Genomic DNA, 13,978 nt, shown 5'->3' with positions numbered 1-13,978 from the left:
CTTTTTATTGCCCAGTCTGAGAAATGGCTTTTTCTTTGCAACTCTGCCTAGAAGGCTAGCATCCCGGAGTCGCCTTTTCACTGTTGACGTTGAGACCGGTGTTTTGCGGGTACTATTTAATGAAGCTGCCAGTTGAGGACTTGTGAGGCGTCTGTTTCTCAAACTAGACACTGTAATGTACTTGTCCTCTTGCTCAGTTGTGCACCGGGGCCTCCCACTCCTATTTCTATTCTGGTTAGAGACAGTTTGCGCTTTTCTGTGAAGGGAGTAGTACACAGCGTTGTACGAGATCTTCAGTTTCTTGGCAATTTCTCGCAAGGAATAGCCTTAATTTCTCAGAACAAGAATAGACTGATGAGTTTTAGAAGAAAGGTCTTTGTTTCTGGCCATTTTCAGCCTGTAATCGAACCCACAAATGTTGATGCTCCAGATACTTAACTAGTCTAAAGGCCAGTTTTATTGCTTCTTTAATCAGAACAACAGTTTTCAGCTATGCTAACATAATTGCAAAATGGTTTTCTAATGATCAATTAGCCTTTTAAAATTATAAACTTGGAGTAGCTAACACAATGTGCCTTTGGAACATAGGAGTGATGGTTGCTGATATGGGGCCTCTGTACGCCTAGGTACATATTCCATAAAAAATCTGCAGTTTCCAGCTACAATAGTCATTTACAACATTAACAATGTCTCCACTGTATTTCTGATCAATTTGTTGTTATTTTAATGGACAAAAAAATAGCTTTTCTTTCAAAAACAAGGACATTTCTAAGTTACCCCAAACTTTTGAACAGTAGTGTATGTTCTAATTTTTAAACTAGTTTTCATTGGGAACTCAGATAAAGCGTTTTTATCAAAAGTGATCACTTTTGCACGTCAAAACACAGAATCCTACTCATTACTCAATGTGCTGAACCTACGTCAAACAAAATTATCTTGTGGATGTCATGAGTTGTCAGTCCTTATATCTTTTGAGCCGACTTCAACATTGGCCAGAGCCGCGTAGGAAACTTAGTTCCAAATCAACAGTCAGACAGTGCAAAACACGCCTACACAGGCGCCCAGGCCAGATTAATCGAACCCCCCCACAATGTGGTCTTAATCTACAAAATATTGGACTGGGATCCAATCTGGTAATAGCTTCAAAATATGTTTAACGTTATCTTGTGGATGTCATGAGTTGTCAGTCCTTATGTCTAGAAAGGTGGTTACATTTTCACAGCCCCACTAAACCAAAACGTGGTCGCTTACCAATGTTTCCACATGTTGAGTAGTTATGTTTGCGTTCGGTTTAAATGATGTTTTATTATGAAGCATTGGAGTACAGCATGTGAGCTTCGTTTTAACATGAGACGACAAACACAAGATGAATAAGCAAAACAAAAACCTCACAAAAAGGAAAAGAAAAAAAACTGACGTAAAGACACATAACTAAAACATTTAATAATGTCCTCCAGAAAGAGATCTGTATATGAAATACAACTGTATACATTAGCCTGGTCAAACTTTGTTCTAAATGGTTAACTGTCAAAGCGCAAATACACAGACATGGTGTTAATGCAGAATTCTAGGTTTATTAGAAAGGTTTTTCAACAAACATAGCATGTTTACAGAGATACTGCCGATGTGTAAAAGTGCTACAAAATGCAGTTGGGAGGGAATATATTGTTATCTGATATGTAACACCTCAAGAACCTTTTTCCTGAAGTAGGATTCAGGAATGCTGGACACTCAAAGTAGAGGGATAGACAAACTCGGATGTATGTGATTGAACATGGTTTAATTTTGTTGGTGATAGGTGATGGCAGCCATTTTGGGGCAAAGACAGAGGGTGCTGTTGGTTAGCATGTATCATCGTAGGCCCAAAATGCCAAAATGTCAACAGCCAAATCCTGTGGCACACATACATTGGATTTGTGTGACCAAACCGCACTGTACATCAACTCTGCACTCCAATAAATAATACATTACCTAAATGTAAATAAATGTACATATCAACTTTCAGCTAATAAGTGTGGGCTTTATACATCAAAGATCTCAAAACAATAAAAATAGATCTGTAATACTAAATCTATATTTATGTTCATTATATTTCTGTATTTATTTCACATTTTTATTGTCAAAAATCTATATGTGCAATTGTCACTCTCACCTTAGATACAAGTAGAGCATATTTTCTTCATTAATTCATTTATTATTTCAAATAATCCTATTTTTTTTTAATGTTTGTCATCGTCTCGATATTGATAGTCTGAACAATAACTTTAAAACTCTCACGTGTACACGTAGTGTGGCTGCATCTTGTTCTGCTGTCGATGTCATTTATACAGTATGTTCTATGAAGTCCCATTCACCACCTCTCACATTGCATACATAGATGAAAAGGAGGGAGAGAGAGAAGGGAAGAAATTATGTGAACTGGTACGACAAAAATCCTCCGCCTGATATCTCCCCAATCCCAAAATGAGCATCCTTTTTTTCTCAGGCTTGTGTTTAACCCCTTCTCCTCTCCTCCTCTAGCTCCACCCCCCTCCCCCCCCTGTCTTCCCCTCTCTCTTTCCCAATGTCGCCTCTGGAGGACCAGCTCAGTTCCAGATCTTTAGGAAGCTATCCCAGGATCCTGTGCAGACACCCAATCCATCGTCTGGCACCCCAATGCAGCTCACTCTGTTGTCATGGCCAGACAGAACACCTGAGAGAGAGAGAAAGAGACAGAGGGATGAGAGAAGAAGAAGAAGATAGTCATCCACACTGATGCAAATGATGCAGTTCTAGTTTCTATTCCCTTTTTTACCCGTGTTTCTTTGATTGACTGCCTCTCATCCAGACTTCTTTGACTATACGCTTTCTCCCTTTCATTACCTGTGTTTAAACCACCCACTTATTTACATTTACATTTGAGTCATTTAGCAGATGCTCCTATCAAGAGCAACTTACAGGAGCAATTAGGGTTACGTGCCTTGCTCAAGGGCACATCGGCAGATTTTTCACTCATGCCATCTGTCTCCTCTTCTGCCTCCCTCTCTTTACATTGACTGTTCTCTCTTTGTTTGTCTCTGTCTCTACTCACTCCTTTTCACCCATCCCCTCAGTCCTCTCCCTTCTCTCTCACTGGTTTCCCTCACACTTTTACTCACCAACTTTCTCGGCCTTCAGAGAATCCCAGATGTTGCAGTTGAAGTTGTCGTAGCCGGCGAAGATGAGGCGGCCTGAGCTGGAGAGGGAGACTGACGTGACGCCAGCATTCAATGCAGCGTCCTGGTAGCCATTGACCTCTTGGTCAGCACGGAGGTCGTACATCTTGAGGGTGCAGTCATCGGAACCTGTGATAACTGCAGTGCCGCTAGGGTAGAACTGGGGTATAAAGAAGGCCATTTCAGTATGTATTGTTTTGTTTTGACATGTATTGAACTTGAAGGTTAGTTTGCCCGGTGAGTTGACTGAGTTAGCAAAGTACAGACTAAATTATGTTTCGATTTTGGATCGCACTACCCCCTGACTACTGAAGTCACGGGGTAGTCTCAACCGGAGCCCGAACCCAGAATCTTGTACCTGCAACCCAACATCTTGACAAAGTCGATAGTTGTTGGGTTAAGGTCACTACAATATATAGATCATTCAGAGTCATTCTGACCAGGAAAAACCCTGGGGCGTGTCTTATGTGCTCACCGCAATGGCGTTAATGTCACTCGTGTGGCCGATGAAGGTCTGCTTGCAGCCACCATCTCTTATGTCCCACAGCTTGGCGCTGGAGTCACACGCCCCTGAGATGAAAGTGTTCTGGTCTGGTGACACGGCCAGGCACATACAGTCACCCACGTGGCTCTTGTAGATCACCTTCTGCTTGCCAGTCTCCAGATCCCACAGGCAACAAGTGGTGTCACCGGATGCAGTGAGGATCTCATTGTCGCTCAGGAAGCGGCTATGAGAAAGGTAGCCTGAGATGGAAGGAGAAAGATAGATATGTTATTGTTTGTACTACTTATATCCTACGTATTTGGATCTCATCCAATTTATTGAACACGCTTTTAATGAATTCTCTTGTAGTTGGTCCATAACCCAGTTGGTCACGGAGTTGACCGTAAACCCAGTTGGTATCGGAGTTGACGATAACTCGGATGAAGCAGACATTGTACTACGATACCCACCTTCATGTGCGTCCAGCTCCCTGAGGGTCTTTGGGCTGGCACCCTTGATATTGGCGATGGTGCACATGTTATCCAGACCTCCGCTGGCCACCAGATTGCCAGAAGGGGCCATGGAGCAACTCATTACCCAGGAGGACTTGAGGGGGACGGCATATACCTGGAAGGCAGGGAGAAGAACGCTAGACCACTCACTTTCCAGTTCGCTTTGTCTCAAGATTAGAAGACTTAAGATACCCAACTAGCTGACTTTTACCATATAAATACATTCGTAGAGTGTGTGCTGCGTAGTCAAAGTCAAGACAATCTAAAAGAAAAGTGGGTACTGCTTCTACACGTCGGTGGTTGAAGTAGGGATTTACTCCATACATTTGCAAACCAAGTAGAAAGCGCTCTATATAAATCCTATGCATTAAGAGGAAAATAGTTAGAGACGTGAAGATGATGACTGATCAGTGATCAGTCCTTACCTTGTTGCCGGTGTAGGTGTCCCAAATAAGAAGCTTGCCATCCTGTGAGGCACTGACCATGTGCCTGTGGGAGAGAAAAAGAAAGTTCAACAAGTGGTTAGTCAGTGTATCAAATTCTGTGTGAACAGGGTTTAGGCACGAGGTCCGGTATGAATCTGGCTTAATACTTTGACAATGCAACATTTGAAACAATGAAGGCCTTTCAAAAGCATTTTAATTGAACCCCATGACACCTGCATGTCATCGTGGACACTTTTAAACAATGGGACCTTTTGATATCAGAGTCCATTTGGTTTGAATTGCGCATCAGACAACCCCCTGTATCGACCTCCTCTATCTTGCTCAAGGTAGACCTTCTCTATGTTTTTCAATCGTCCCTATCCCACACTGGCTAGTGGTAGTGGTGGGGTGTCTATGGTGAGCTAAACTGTCCCTGACGCCATCCCCATTCTCAGCTATCTGGACAAGAACACCTTCTCACCTGTTATCAGCGGACCAGTGCAAGCCGTAGATTTTGGCCAAGTGGCCCTTCAATGTCTTTCTGTTTTTCAGCTGGACACGAGGTGCAGCCGCCACACCAGATGCTAGAGTGGCCATGGTGGTGTCATTGACCGCCTTGCGGCCTGCCTAGTGGTGGGAAAGGGATTCACAGGTAGGAGAGGAACAAGTTAAGTGAAGAGTCAAATAGTTGTAGAAAAATAAGCATAAATTGTTTGGAGCAGAATGTTTTCCATACTTCTGTTGTATTTACATTTTTCAGGAACCAGACACTGCTTACAATGTCTTAGTATAACTTTATCTCAATGCCAGTTCTGGTATGTGGAGGAAACTAAATGTAGGCTATATGTTATTAACTCTGTAGGTACTGTACATGACTTCTTGTGCATTATTGGTACTATGATTCCAAGTTATTTATCTGATGATGTCTTTTTTTGACTGGGGTGATATTGAAGATCGTAACAAACAAACCAAAAATTGTCTTGTGGCAACCATTGACATGCTGTGATAACGAGACTCACTTCAATCTGCGCCTTCAGACCATCGGCCTCCTTTTTCAACGTGTCCATTTCACCCATGGCAACGGTTGATAGGGGCTGTCACCGCTGGAGAAAAAAAATGGCAGACTAGAAGAAAGGGAGAAAGAGAAAAGGAAAATAGTTTTATGTTTCAAACTTATTTGATTGCATACATATACAGATCCAGGCTTGGCAAAAATGCTGTCCTCATTGTAAAATGGATGCAATGTAGAACTCAATCATATAACGAAGATCTTAATTAAATAGAACTGAGAATTCATGTTCTCAAATATGTGCAGTAGATATACTGTATACGGTGGCCATCTGTTTGAGGAGAACGTAACTGGACTTATTGCTCCAGTAACCCCCCATGGCCTCTGACCCCCTAAACTAAACCAATCAGGTGCTTTCGTCATTTAGTATGGTGCAAGAGCCTAGATTGGCCTTCTTGAGTACAGTACGAGGTATAATCCCACATCCACTGTGCTAGAAGTCTAATATGCAGAATTAGTGACATATCCAAGATCTACCTTCATGTATCTGAAGAATAAGGCAAATTCCTGGCTGTTTTATCTGTAACACAGACAGCCATTTCGTTTTTTATAGTTCATTACGGAAGTGTTGTCTGTCTTTCGAGAATACTTGCCATTTTTACTTAGAAGGCCTCATTTAACTTTACAACTTACTTATTTTCCTATTTATTACTTAAATTCTTATTCTTTTGTGTTACAATTAAAACAAGTTTAAGACACGATTTAGCATGAACCTTCTTTTCTCCCCCCTAACTCTGACTTTCAATGCCTTTTAAGAGAGAATATTTCATGATCAAGAGGTAATTAGTGGTTAGCTGTGTGTGGCCCTAATACTCTTTAATTGGATGCTGACGTTTTCATAATTGGAGGCACAATTACCAACACACACCACTTTTGTAAACCGTTTAAATGTTAACAACAAATCTCGAAAACGAATCCAACTACTACAGCACACATCCTTGCAAATACAGTATTAACAAAAGGTATTACTTTCACAGAAATAATTGTTCACAGATTGAACAAAGCATTGGCTAAGCAAGTTTAGTAGGTGGTTTGACCTATGAAAAGAGCCATCGGGACAGAGGGCGAGGAGGGGTGGGCACAACTTACTGGGCACAAACTGGTTGAATCAACGTTGTTTGCATGTCATTTCAATGCGAAGACGTTGAATCAATGTGGGAAAAGTCATCAACGTAAAGGAATTTTTGTTTTTTCACCCAACTTTGAACCTAAATCCAATGACACGGTTCAAATTCTTGTTGATTTCATGTTGAATTCACATTAGTTGACAACTCAATCAAATGTAAATCAAAACTAGACGAAATGACGTCTGTGCCGAGTGGGAATAGAGCTTTAAAGCCCCATCAGGGGATCTTAAAGGAGGCTTTTCCAGTCAAATCTCCTGTCATCCGATTACTGACTGCCCTTTACCACTGGATCAGAAAGAGGGAGCAAGAGAGGGGAGAAGAGAGAAAGAGTGGATAGAGGGGACAAGAATAGGCAAGGATATGGGCCTATCAGGTAGAAATGTGAGTTTTTTTTAAGGGAGTCTTCTTCAGTTTCCTGTTTGGTTATTTCCTTTGAAATGATCTTTGCACAAATGCACAGAATGGCCTCTATTCCTGTTTGTCTAGATAGAAGTACTCGAGACGTGCGCCATTCTATTAGCATGGCTGCAGATGTCAGCAAGACTTCAATGCATTAAATCAATACATGTGAGACAATACATGTGCGAAAAATGAGATAGAAAGTTATGCACAAGCTCCGCAGTTTGCTGCTTTCACTCTGGGATTTTTTGGGGTGTTGTTCCTCTTTTACTGGATCTTTAGAATCAATGGGGGAGGATTTGCAACCTTCATGACAATGCTGATAATGTCTTTGCCTGCTGTTGTTACCTAATAAATGAAACGGATTCTGAGACGAAAAGCACTCAATGATGTCACTGTCACTACCTACTGGTGACAGCCATTTCACGGCGACCTACCAGTTCTCTCTCTCTCTCGCTCTCTCTCTCTCTCTCTCTCTCTCTCTCTCTCTCTCTCTCTCTCTCTCTCTCTCACTTGCAAAGACAGCAGTCAACAGTGCACTTGTTGCATGCCATTAGAATTCATCCTCTGGTGGAAATGAGCACCGCTGAGAACTCCATTTATTACTTCTTGTCATTGACCGACCATTGAGTAGTTTATTTCGCTCATATTCAATCCATTGGACCTTACTGCAAGTCAGATGAAGTTCCAGTCTTTCAACTGTGAAATCTTATCATGGATGAGGAATACTGAGCTAGGTAATGGGCTAGTGTCCATGATGATGTGGGTCCGTGTTCGTAATCATCAGAGAAGTCAATGTAGTTCCATGTAGTTCCACGTATGTGCTACCAAAGTGACCCAAAATCACTCACCTTTCCAAACAAAATGCGGTCCTTCCTCTTTTTTGGGCTTTTCTGCCTCAGTAGCCCTTTGTAGCAGCTTTTTATGTTCCACAATACTCAAGTCAGCCCTGCTATCCTTCTCTCGCTCTCTCTTTCCTCTTACGCTTTCACCCACAGACTGGCTGCAGGCAACCTGTGAAAACTCTCTCTTTCTCTCTCCCTTCGCCCTGTGAGGAACAGATGAGGATTGAAGGGGATGAAGGAGATCAGGGATGAAGGGATAAGCCCGAAGATGGAAATAGAGAGAGGGAAGGAGAGAGAGAGAGAGCATGGAGCATGGCAAGAGGAGATGGGTAAACCGATTGGAGGAGAAAATCAGGTGATGAGGTCAAAAGACAAGAGCAGGTAAAGAGAGAAGGAGGGATGAAGGGAGAGAGGTACAGGTGTAGATGTAAATGTGAGAATAAGATTAAGTAGAGAGATGCGGAGGGGTAAAGAGCGGCATTGCCAGTGAGAACACATCATTTGTTACATCACATCAATGGCTATGACATAAAGCTGGTAGAGAATCACATTTGATGTCTTCCACATTCAGTTCCACATCATTCGACAGCATAATAGTGTTAATGTCTACGAGGAGAGGGTATTTGATTTTGCTGACCTGGAGTGGCTCAGAAAACTCTTCCAGCCAATTGCATGGTAGGCCTACCAACTAGAGCAGTCCAACCAGTTAACAAATTGACAACAGAATTTCAGCATGCTTATAGGGAAGGACACTCAACAAGCACAGCACTTACACAAACGACTGATGATTGGCTGAGAGAAATTGATGATAAAATTATTGTGGGGGGCTGTCTTGTTAGACTTCAGTGCAGCTTTTGACATTATCGATCATAGTCTGCTGCTGGAAAAACGTATGTGTTATGGCTTTACACTCCATGCTATAATGTGGATAAAGAGTTACTTGTCTAACAGAACACAGAGGGTGTTCTTTAATGGAAGCCTCTCAAATATAACCATATAATGGTTCTCAATCAGAGGCAGGTGTCAGTCGTTGTCTCTGATTGGGAGCCATATTTAGGTAGCCTGTTTTGTATTGTGGGTTGTGGGTGATTGTTCCTGTTGGTGTGTTTTAGTGTTCACTATTTCAGGACTGTTGCGTCTTCGTCTATTTCGTATGTTTATTGTTTTGTTCTTTATTTAAAGTATTCGAATAAATATGAATACTCACCACGCTGCGTATTGGTCCGACATTTCTTACTCGTCAGATGAGGAGGACGAATTCCGTTACACAGAGTGTCTATGTATGCGGATGACTCAACACTATACACGTCAGCTACTACAGCGACTGAAATGACTGCAACACTCAACAAAGAGCTGCAGTTATTTTCAGAGTGGGTGGCAAGGAATAAGTTAGCCCTAAATATTTCTAAAAATAAAATAATTGTATTTGGAACAAAACACTCACTAAACCCTAAACCTTAACTAAAACTTGGAATAAATCATATGGAAATTGAGTAAGTTGAGGTGACTAAACTGCTTGAAGTAACCCTAGATTGTAAACTGTCATGGTCAAAACATATTGATGCAGTAGTAGCTAAGATGAGGAGCAGTCTGTCTATAATAAAGCGATGCTCTGTCTTCTTAACAACACTATCAATGTCCTACAGGCCCTAGTTTTGTCACACCTTGACTACTGTTCAGTCTTGTGGTCAGGTGCCACAAAAAAGAACTTAGGAAAATTGCAATTGGCTCAGAACAGAGCAGAATGGCTGGCCCTTGGATGTACACGGAAAGCTAATATTAATAATATGCATGTCAATCTCTCCTGGCTGAAAGTGGAGGAGAGATTTACTTAATCACTACTTTTATTTATGAGAGGTATTGACATGTTGATTGCACCAAGCTATCTGTCTTAGCTACTGGCACACATCTCAGACACCCATGCATACCCCACAAGACATGCCACAAGAGGTCTCTTCACAGTCCCCAAGTCCAGAACAGACTATGGGAGGCACACAGTACTACATAGAGCCATGACTACATGGAACTCTATTCCACATCAAGTAACTGACGCAAGCAGTAAAATTTGATTAAAAAAACAGATTAAAAAACACCTTATGGAACAGCGGGGACTGTGAAGCAACACAAACATGGGCACAGACAGACACACACACACACACACACACACACACACACACACACACACACACACACACACACACACACACACACACACACACACACACACACACACACACACACACACACACACACACACACACACACACACACACACACACACACACACACACACACACACACACACATGATAACATGTGTGTGTGCGTGTGGCTCAGTTGGTAGAGCATGGCGCTTGCAACGCCAGGGTTGTGGGTTCATTCCCCACGGGGGGACCAGGATGAATATGTATGAACTTTCCAATTTGTAAGTCGCTCTGGATAAGAGCGTCTGCTAAATGACTTAAATGTAAATGTAAATGTAACATACGCACTATACATACACATGGATTTAGTACTGTAGATATGTGGTAGTGGTGGAGTAGGGGCCTGAAGGCACACAGTGTGTTGTGAAATCTGTGAATGTGTTGTAATGTTTTTACAATTGTATAAACTGCCTTAATTTTGCAGGATCCCAGGAAGAGTAGCTGCGGCTTTGGCAGCAGCTAATGGGGATCCATAATAAATACAACTACAAATACAAATACACATCACTAAAGAGTGGTGTTTGGATTCTTATCAAGTCTATCAATGGCAGGTTTCACTATCAATAGTAATCTGATGCAGCAGTCAGAAATGACCAGACATCAGAGTATTATTGTCTGACTGTACTGGTGGAGCGGTTGAATTTTGTCGGGTTTTCTGAGAGATTGGCAGGGGTTGAGGTTGAGGGGAGTTGAATTTATTTATCAGCGCTAATGAGTTGAGCCCAGTTAATCAGGATCCAATTGGATATCCGGGGAATCTGAAATCTTGTTAAGGAATTAGAGCAGTCCAACCAGAACGTGCGTCACAAGTGACACAGAAAAGACAAGAAGAAAATGGATCAAGAAATCGAGGGATCGATTGAATGGTTAAAATAGAGATTTGGATGTGAAGATGCCAGTGGAGTTGCTGAATGCATTTGGGTATAAATGGCAAGCCTTTATAGTTGTGGAAGATAAAGGGAGAATTCTACTGTACCTTGAGAGTTGATCATCTTTTCTCAGCCACAGGGAATTAGCTGACTTGTGGGTCCGAAGGAGAGATTTCACAGATCCCACAAGATCGGGGTGGGCTTAAAGATCGGACTGAATGGGAACAAGAACTTTGGGGGTGTGCTACTGTAGTAATTCCTGTATTACAGCATTATATAGATTCAGAAGTACTCACAGCAAGATTTGTCTGAGTTCAAGGGGTCTTTGGTGCCTTGATACGAACATGACCGCTCGATGAAGTAACACAAGCTTTGTTGCTTGAGAATGCCAAAAGCAATGCCATCGCCATTTAACAAACACACCTTGTACCTTGATGCACACTCAGCTATGGCCCAATATTGATATTCTAGATGACTCCCATGCAATGATTACTTTATAGGTTGTATTAGACTCTATGTGTGGAGAAATCTTGTGCAAACACGTCTATTCTATGCAATGCAATCTCTGGTATTAACAAGACAATGCACCTTGATCTCCTAGTCAAGAGGGATTACAAGTGAAAACCTAAACGACCAGGTTCCCTGTCACTGTGGCATGTGTCATGGGGTCAGAAATAGTTAAGGGTTGAGGTGATTGTCGGTTTTAAACACCCGTATTTTAAACAGCCGTGTTTTTAAACACCCGCATTGGATTCACCTCTTCACCAGTCAAAAGGCCTTGATTTATAATCCACTGATATTACCGTTTATCCACCACTACCTGGCTACCAACAAGGGGCTGTGGACCATGAGATGCCAATAGATATGTGATAAAGTTGCATGCAACTAGTTTCATGACAGGGATGTGGCACTGATTGACAAATGTAATTCTTTGAATAACCTCTGCATAAAAGACAGATTAACTTCTTTATCTTTTCTTGTAATGCATACAAGTCGATAAAAGTTTCAACAGGCATGAAACCCTTGCACCATGGCCCCCCTAACAGCACATTATACATCTCATAACATTACTATATAAATGTTGTCTGAATATATGGGAACGAGCTGTGATACCTTACAGACCTGTGTAAATGTGTGCGTGTGCTTTATTTAGCTTGGAGTTTGCACTTGTCACAGCGATTATTCTATTCGTTCCATTGTACCAGGCAAACTCAATCGAAAGCAGGTAAAGTATTTGACAAGTTAAGTATTTGGTATTTGATCCAAGTCTTTAAAATACATTTTATAACATTATAACACCTTATAACACAGATTGATGTTCTGTGTTGATTTTATTCTACAGTCAGCACTGAAAAGGTCTGCAAAGCCCCTTCAAAGCAGTGCAAGAGTGAAGCCAACTGATGCTTTCCAGTAATATTGTTAGTTACTATGGTTCTGTGAAACCTAGCAATCTTCTCATTCCTCTTTTTCTCAGTATTAGTTCAGGGCTGTAAGTTAAGACCAATCAGGCCCCAGTAGGACGCTTAGTATTACTCTCTCTCTTTCTCTCTCTCTCTCTCTCTTTCCTTCTTTCACTCTCCCTCTCTCTCTCTATTTCTCTCTCCCTCGCTCATTCTATCCCTTCGCTCTCTCTCCCTCTCTGTTAAACCATGGGGGCTGTTTGCAGTTCAAATAAGCAGGTGTTAAACAATGGAAGTGTTAATGAATTTATCTGCAAAAAAGCAGAGAACCATTCACAGAGCCTGGATACCTGTATTTTGGTTACAGGATCTGTGAAAATGCAGGAATCATGAAATAAATGTAAATGAGTGGGATTTAGTTCTTTGTATGAAAGGGGTAAATGTTTGTGTGCCTCTTTGTCAGTCTACATGTCTCTCTCTGACTCCCTCCCTCCCCTGCTGTAATCCTAGCTAACCCCTAACCAACTATGACAGAAATGGGCTAGCAAACGTCCTCTGTTAGTAACACGCTCAGAAGGTAGATAGGAAGTTAGAGTACAGCACACACACCCCTGTCACCTTTGACACCAGACCCACTAAGAACATGGTCACATGACGGTCAGTGTAAGAGATTATTGTGGATGAATCTAATGTATCGTCGGGCCCGGCATACAATGGCTATAACACCATGACCAAACTAATTAGCCTTTTGTATAATTGGCTAATTCTGGCACGTTGTTGATTCATGTGCATTGTGTCTATCAGATACATTGAATAAAGTAAAGTAAAAAACCCTGGAAGAATAGTCAGTCTTGCATTTATTTTGCCCATACACCCTAAATGGGCATGGCTTAACTTTAAACGTTCCAAATCAGATTGAGCACGCCATGATTTTCTTGTGTGCATCGTCAACAGTTGATATGTGGTGTATGTTCATATATTGTGTGTGGTAACACTTTACTCCAACTGTCTGTCTTAAGCTATCATGACTATTGAGAGGCTGGTGGGAGGAGCTGTAGGAGGACGGGATCATTGTTAAGACTGGAATGGAATGGTATCAAACACATAAAAGTTATGGAAACCACATTTGACTCCATTCCTTGAATTCCATTCCAGACATTACAATGAGCCCATCCTCCTACAGCTCCTCCCAACAGCCTCCAATGCATGTTATATTACTGATGGCAGCCACAGTAATAAGTAGGCCTCAGGACGAAAGGTGAAGATAAAGTGTTAGTTTGCAGGTTGAATCTAACCCAGTATCCCTCCCCATTTCATGACACCTTCCTCCTGGTTGGCTACTGCCCTTTCAAGTTCTGCTACTGAGGCAATTTCCCATTTATCTGGGTGAAAGCTGACAAAGTAGACAACCAGGCTGATGTAGCTTGGTCCAATACTGTCATGGTCCATGT

The 13,978-nt window shown here is 41.8% G+C and overlaps 1 protein-coding gene across 2 annotated transcripts; it reads right to left on the bottom strand.

Annotated features, from left to right (window-relative positions):
• Positions 1 to 2,576: 2,576 nt before the first annotated feature.
• On the bottom strand, positions 2,577 to 5,691 carry LOC139558705 (guanine nucleotide-binding protein G(I)/G(S)/G(T) subunit beta-3-like). 2 transcript variants are annotated; one of them, XM_071374034.1, is made up of 7 exons: positions 5,635 to 5,691; positions 5,094 to 5,242; positions 4,616 to 4,685; positions 4,149 to 4,305; positions 3,670 to 3,938; positions 3,138 to 3,354; positions 2,577 to 2,692 (listed from the first exon to the last, which is right to left on the bottom strand). In XM_071374034.1, the coding sequence occupies exons 1-7, from the start codon at positions 5,689 to 5,691 to the stop codon at positions 2,586 to 2,588; spliced, it is 1,026 nt and encodes a 341-aa protein (XP_071230135.1). In that variant the 3' UTR covers positions 2,577 to 2,585. The 2 variants fall into 2 exon arrangements, with proteins under 2 accessions (XP_071230135.1, XP_071230136.1); XM_071374035.1 differs by having other exon boundaries at positions 4,616 to 4,679; positions 5,097 to 5,242.
• Between the last annotated feature and the right edge of the window lie 8,287 nt (positions 5,692 to 13,978).

This window comes from Salvelinus alpinus, chromosome 29 (genome assembly GCF_045679555.1).
Source record: "Salvelinus alpinus chromosome 29, SLU_Salpinus.1, whole genome shotgun sequence".
NCBI lineage: Eukaryota > Metazoa > Chordata > Actinopteri > Salmoniformes > Salmonidae > Salvelinus > Salvelinus alpinus.
The sequence above is the reverse complement of the archived record's forward strand: the minus strand, read 5'-3'. Positions and strand labels throughout refer to the sequence as shown.